The sequence below is a fragment of the Aptenodytes patagonicus genome, chromosome Z (assembly GCF_965638725.1).
Source record: "Aptenodytes patagonicus chromosome Z, bAptPat1.pri.cur, whole genome shotgun sequence".
NCBI classification, from domain to species: Eukaryota; Metazoa; Chordata; class Aves; order Sphenisciformes; family Spheniscidae; genus Aptenodytes; species Aptenodytes patagonicus.
Genome location: NC_134982.1, coordinates 20,423,088 through 20,429,761, shown reverse-complemented (window position 1 = coordinate 20,429,761; position 6,674 = coordinate 20,423,088). Strand labels below are relative to the sequence as shown.

The 6,674-nt window shown below is 45.6% G+C and overlaps 1 protein-coding gene across 1 annotated transcript in view; it reads left to right on the top strand.

Moving 5' to 3' along the window:
- The first annotated feature begins 1,276 nt into the window (after nt 1-1,276).
- CDC20B (cell division cycle 20B) overlaps nt 1,277-6,674 on the top strand; it is a 37,260-nt gene continuing 31,862 nt past the window's right edge. Inside the window, exons 1-3 of the mRNA XM_076362856.1 lie at nt 1,277-1,451; nt 3,768-4,480; nt 4,707-4,778. Coding sequence (XP_076218971.1) covers nt 1,277-1,451; nt 3,768-4,480; nt 4,707-4,778 — 960 coding nt within the window. The remainder of the gene's footprint in view (nt 1,452-3,767; nt 4,481-4,706; nt 4,779-6,674) is intronic.

Sequence of the window (6,674 nt, the reverse complement as noted above, 5' to 3'; positions counted from 1 at the left end):
CTTTGTACAGCTAAAATGAAGCTGTGGGTTCACTGCCAGAATATTCCAGTTGCCTGGTCAACAATATTTCATACTGGAGTCTAAACAATGGTTGCTTGTTGCAGTGTGAAATGATGTAAAGAGAACAGCCATGTGAACTGAGTCCCTTCACTTTCCTGATTCCTTCCTTCCCCATCCTTTCTCTGCTTTCCATTGCAGTTAGAAACACTTGAGGGTCAAAGCTCCCATTAATAAATGCGAACCACTATCTACTACTATTGTCAGTCACTTAGAGAGGCCCCACGGTTTGCCCTGTACCACTGTGAGAACCATTCCTCTAACTCAGAAGCACCTGAGTACTGATATGACTGAGCAGGCAACAAGATTGGGATCTTTCTGGGATACTGGCTGAAAAGCTAGAGAGAACAGTGAAGAAATATAGGGAGAAAAATTAAGATGTTTCTGTACCTCAAGATCTCACCTAACAAAGTCGGGACATCATTTTCTCTCTGGCAGGAGGTTAGAGGCCTCAGTTTCCAGAAACCTTTCATTACTTTGCAACTGCAAAATGGAAACACATTTTCATCAACATATGTTCAACAATTTTTTCCCACCTATTTCAAATAGCAACTCAAAACTGTGGTAAATCTTATTCAGATCCCTCACACTTCCAAAAGGGTCATTTTTTTCTTAACATAATTTGTTACACCTTTCTTAGTTTATCCAACTGGGTATCACAGACAGTGACTACATCTGCTTTGGACAACTAGTCAGTCCAGTATGCCCTCGATGTTAGGGCCCTGTGCTCCTTAGCCAGGAAGGTTTCTCTAAGTAGGCTTTTAGTTTAAGCAAGAGTTTCCTGTTGGTAATCTAGAAACTTATATAAAGAGCACTTTTGCTTACATCTCTCTTTCACTGAAATGGAGACAACCTGTGATCTATTGCTTTTAAGACAATTTTCTATGACTAGCTCTTGTGATCTTTCTACTTGCCAGAATTTGGTGTAAGCTAGCATCATCTCTTGTCAGCAATCATTTGGCAAGGAGCATCCTCATTGTCATGTCCTGAGATACCTGGGCCCTACAAGTACTGTGGTGCTTGTTCAGCAGTCTGGATGCGGTGAATCCAACTTTTCCTGAAATGTGTTATTTCAGTCAGTGCTTAATTCCTTGACAATGTTGTGGGGCTTGCTATTGATGTCCAAATCTCACCTTCAAACTATAAACTCGTATTTTATGTCCATAAATTACAAAGTCTGATGATGCTGACAAATTAGTATGAAAAGACCCTGAGGATAATGGATGAGAAAAAAGATACTGTGGGATTGAGAACCTGCATACCAGCTTTCAAGGATGTACCAAGCAACAACATACCAGCACCATCTGCTGCCAGCGGGGACAAACTACACCGTTTCTACATACTGGCTTGGGAATATTTTTACAGTGAGCTACAAAAATTCACCCACGTTTCTAGTACGTAAGTGTAATAATTGAGCAATTGGCTGCATAGGTTCCATAATGAGGAGCTTAAAATGAGTCCACAGTGAGAAAGAAATGAAGACAACCAAGACGACCTTTTCATTTGACTTTGAAGACACGTTAGTGAGATGCATTTCAGAAGCGATACGTTTAGCCGTGGACAGCTTTTCTAAAACAAAACTCCTTTGTTTAAAATTCAGTTACAATTTCTAAGTGACAACAGAACTTTTACCTACCACATCATTTCCAAAATACCAGGTGCTTCAAGTGAAGAAGTGAGTTTTAAGGACCTACTTGGTGTTACAATACCTGCCTAACAATCCAATGCATCCTCCTTAACAAACACAAAGCAATTCAGACTTCCCTACGGCACTTCTGCTTATTTCTGGATTTTATTTACCACTGACTTCATTTCAGGATCCAGTTATTTTAAGGCTACTAGCAAACACAATATCTCGGCATGTTTTCTGCTTGCAAATCAGTGTTCGGAAGGAGCTTTTACAGAAAAACCCCCAAATCTTTTCTCATAACTACTTCATGGTGCCTGCATGCAAGAGTTGAAGGTTCATGGGCAGGAATCACTGCTTGTAACACCAACTGCAGCGGGTCACATTATTTACTCTTTAATGACTTGCTCTGCATTAATTAATCCTAATTCTAATTCACTCAAGCAAAACCTTTTTGAGTTTGAAAGACTTTTGGCTTTTATTCCCATTTACAACCATATAGCTCTCAGACTGCGACCTCTTTCCTCCCACTACCAAACAAACTGCATGGTTACAGGATTGCTTATCTGAAAGAAACTTTTCAGTGCGAGTAAAAGCTTCGTTAGAGGCTCAGACACTGGTCTGATAGGTAACAGTTCAATACACTTCACCTGGGTGTTGCTGATTCATTGAGTATTGAAGTGAGCTGGCTTTGCGGTGCATGCCAGCAGCTGCTGTTAGGCAGGGTAGCACTAGCTGGCCGTGCTTGCTGAACGTTAGTCTTGTAGGAAGAGCTCATATTCAGTTAAACGAACAACCAAAGCACTGCAAACAATCCTTTGTGATGGTACGCTAACAATGCCTTGGGTGTTGTTTGTTTTGCAGAAAGCATTAAAATAGTGTTGTGTGACTCAGCCACTTTGTATCCTGGGTGTCCTTATCTGTGTCCTTCGCAATACGAAGTGAGACAATAAAATAGCACTTTTGAAATGGTTTTCCTTTGATTTGGCAAAACATCTCTATCAGCTGATATTTAAGTATTGCCTATAACTCAGGCATCAATAAAAATATTCTCCTCCACCGTCTTGCTTACATGAATGTCTTTTTGCGGATGTGACGTGTGCAGCTATAGAAATAGAGTTGAGTGGGAAATGGGACTTTACATGACTTTTTTCAGGACAATTTTTCTTTGGTTCAAGTAATATTTTTCCAACAGAAAACTTAGAAAAATCTCTCCTGTTTTCCTGGGGGAAAAAAGTGAAACTGTATGAAAGTGAAAAAAGCTCTGAGCGCATTTTAGAAAGTGGCACTCTGTTTCTTGCTCTTAGAGAATAACACTTTTAATGTTGATTCTCAGAGCCAAAAGTTAGAAAGAGGAAAAATGGGCTCTTTTACATGCTGTGTGTGTCTCAGCTTTTGTTGCTTGAAAACCCAAGTGGTGTCAGTCCAAATTTTGAAACTATTACAAGGGCTGAAAAAGGACTCTTCTGAACTTATTTTGAAAAAAATACTGAAGGTATATGTAGTGGCAACCGTTCTTTTCCCTTCCTCTCTCTTTGGATTTAACTAAAACCTATCTTCCAACAAAAACATGTTTGGCTTCTTTCCTACCAAATCTGCGCTCAAGTTTTCTCAGGTGAAGTGAGTGCCTAAGGCCTCGTACAATTCCCATCACCTGCGCTCCATAAAACACCTGCATAAACAGGTGGGACAAAATGATTCTTCACACTTTCTCCTACAACTTCTGCCTTTGCCTGTCACATTAAAGCAGATGATTGCAGGTGGTTTGTATGAGTCTGGTTGTTCATGGTGGTGGTTAGGTTTTGCTCACTTTTGGTTGTGGGGACCTTAGCTGGAGGACAGGCCACCACACAGTGCGCAGAGGTGCGGTGCCGTATGTTAGGTCTCTGCTCCAGCTCTCAGTTTCGGACAGCCAGGCCCGAACACCTCAGCGAGGCGTTGCTCTCCAGGCATCTCTCCGAGGCCGCTGCTGCATGGTTGTGCCCGACTCCCCGCAGCAGGCAAAAACCTCAGTGAGAAACAAACCGATGCGAGGGTTTTTGCGTGTGGAGTGTGCCGAAGCTGCCCTTGCTCCATTCCCCAGACAGGGGCCGAGGCAGCGGCACCCCGAGAGCGTGGCATGGCCATAGCCCTACAGGACACGGCCCTGTGGAGGTGACCCACCGGTCCCGGCGGGGGCAGACAGCAGCCACCCGGGGCGACGGCCTCGCGGCCTCCCCGTCCCCGGGGACGAGCCAAGGCCGCTTGGCACCGGCCGCCGCAGCCCTCCTCCGCCTTCCCCCCCTCCCCGCAGGGGCTGCGGGACCCGCCGCGCCGCGCTCCTTTGCCGCCAGCCACCGCCGCTCCTTGGCGCCGCCGCGCAGCCCGGGCGCGCTGCGTCCCGCCGGCGGGCCGGGCCGGGCCGAGCCGCGTCGCTGCCCGCGGATTCCCGCCTCGCCGGCCGCGCCTGCGGGCTGCTTAAAGGGCGCCGGCGGCCGCTGGGGAGTGGTGCGGGGTGTGCGGCGGAGGCACCGGCACCGGCACCGCCTCCCGTGCAGCAGGAACCGGCACCCCGAGGGCTGGCTGGGCTGTAAGTTGCCTTCTCCGTCGGTTGCCGTGCGTGCAGGCTGCCTTCCACACACCCGCCCTGCGCATCCGTTTACCCCTTTATGGGCCGTCTCGCCCGCAGGGACCCACCTCGAGGTCAGGTCACGTCGCCTGAGGCGGCGGGGGGTTCGGCAAGCCCCGGCGGAGATGGAGCGGAAATTGGAAAAAAACGCCCGGAGGATGAGCAGGAGGGATGAGGATTTGCTATGGGTAACGGTGCCCTGTGGGGACGTGGGGGGCTGTCGCTGCTCTGGGGAGGGTCGCGGCTGAGGAGCTGGCCTGGCAGACACCTTCCCGTCCGGTGGCCCTGCCTTGTCCCAAGGGCCGTGGCTCCTAGCGAAGTCCTGCAAGCAGCAAGGCTGGGTGGAGGGTGATTTAGGGTGAAGAAACTGAGCCACACATTTGTTAAGTGTTGTGCCTCTGTGTTTCTTTCAAGGAGAAAGTGATGAGAACACTTGGAAAAGACCTGAAGCGGGGCAGAGAGCAAAGCCTACAGAAAGCGGCTAAGGTAAGGGCAGGCACAGACATTCACACTCCTCTGTATGTACTGCACTGAAGAGTTCCCCTCTTTACATTTCTGGGGGAGGGAGAGGAGGAAACTCTCGAAAATAAGTGATTTTGAAAAAACAAATTATATTTTTTTTTTTCCTTTCCTGTTAATCCTTATCACACTTTCTTAACTGTAGCATCTGAAATGTTAGAAAAACACAAGTTATGGCAAAGTGACATTTGTTGAGGGGAGGAATCAAAACCACCTGTGGGCTTCTCTCCTTTGGCACCAGAGGGACTGCTTGCTGTTTAAAAGCAAAAGTTACTTGACCTGATTGAAGTGGTTGTATGGATTTACAGAGCTGTCTTTTTATTGGCACTGCAAGCTGACTCGTCCACATTTAGAGGGTGGTAAAGGTAAAAGGGACAATGAAGAACTCGCATATACAGTAGGAACATAGGTGGAAAACCTATTAATTGACAATATGCTTGACAGTAAGCAAGAGGCAAAATACAGGCAGCTTGTGCCTTAAGGAGTTGACATAGATCACAAAACCTGGTGAGGCTGCAATACACTAAGTGGTGGAGTGGGAGGTGAAGGCGTAAAAGGAATTGACCATACTGAAAATACTGAAGCAGGAGATGAGCAGTGCCCTTACGTACAATGACAGTACAGAAATGTAGCCACCAGCATGCTGAGAATGTTGCTCCAACATAAATATTTTATGTAAGTGACAGCATGGGAAAAGCCATGTTGCTAAATTGAGCAATGACTGGGCTCTAGGAGAAGAAAATTTGGTTAGGGGGTGAGGGGGAGCTACTGGCCAAAACTCAACAGAATGTAACTGTCTGGCAGTGCGTGTTAGCTGGCTGTTCTCTCTGATGTGTCAACAGCTGCTAGCTGCACTCCATATTGTTTCATTCAAAAGCATCGTGGAGAACTTGGAGGTGGCCTTCTCTTGCTGTGGAATAAGCAGAAGTCAATTAGCCAATGCTTTTCTGTGGCTGCTAACACCAGCACTCAGGCAAGTAAATGTTTTAGTGTTTACTAAATGCTAGTTAGCAAACACTAACTAACTAATTTTAGTGTTTTGTATTGAGTTGACGTTTATTTTTGAGTGATTTAAGACCAGTTCTTAAGAAGCAAAAGGAAGGCTTCAAATTTGGTACTCACTGACGTTTATACAAAGTGTCTAACTCAGTGGCTGCTTTCCAGCGTGACTTCAAAGGACTTTCCATCAAAATGGATGTTGCAGGCTGGATGGAGGTAAAATTTTACCTAAATCCATAAGCTTGAATCTTGGGATCTTTATGCATCCTCCATTACATGGCTGTAAATGGAGGTACAGCGTGGCTCATCACCTAAAGTTAAGTTGCACTATGGAGTAACCAATGATAATTCTAATTTCAAAATAACCTAAAATTGACTATACTGAGTTAGACTCTGGGCTCATCTAGACTAAGGGCCAGGTTCCAACAGTGACTGTAAACAGATGTCCAAGGGAGAAAAGGACTGAAGTAAGTGTGTATGATACTAATTAATTTGTGGAGATAACATACTATACTGGTGCTCGTACAGCTAAGGCAAGAAACTGTTTGCAACACTATCCAGTTCCTTTTGGACAGTTGGATCTGATTCTAGTCATAATCCAACCAAACCACATAGGTTTTATACTGTTACTTTAATTCAGGTCTTGCTGAATCAGAAACTTATCTGTGCCATTTATTTCATGACAGTATTTTCTGCTTGAACTTGTATATATACATATATGAAACATGAACCTCAAAACAGGTGAGCAATGCTGAATTTACGTAGAAAATAAGACATGTTTCCAGGCACGTTGTTTTATGAGACATCTCACTCTGCATGGACTCTGTGTCTGGTAGGCAGTGTACTGCTAGCTGGCTGCTGTAT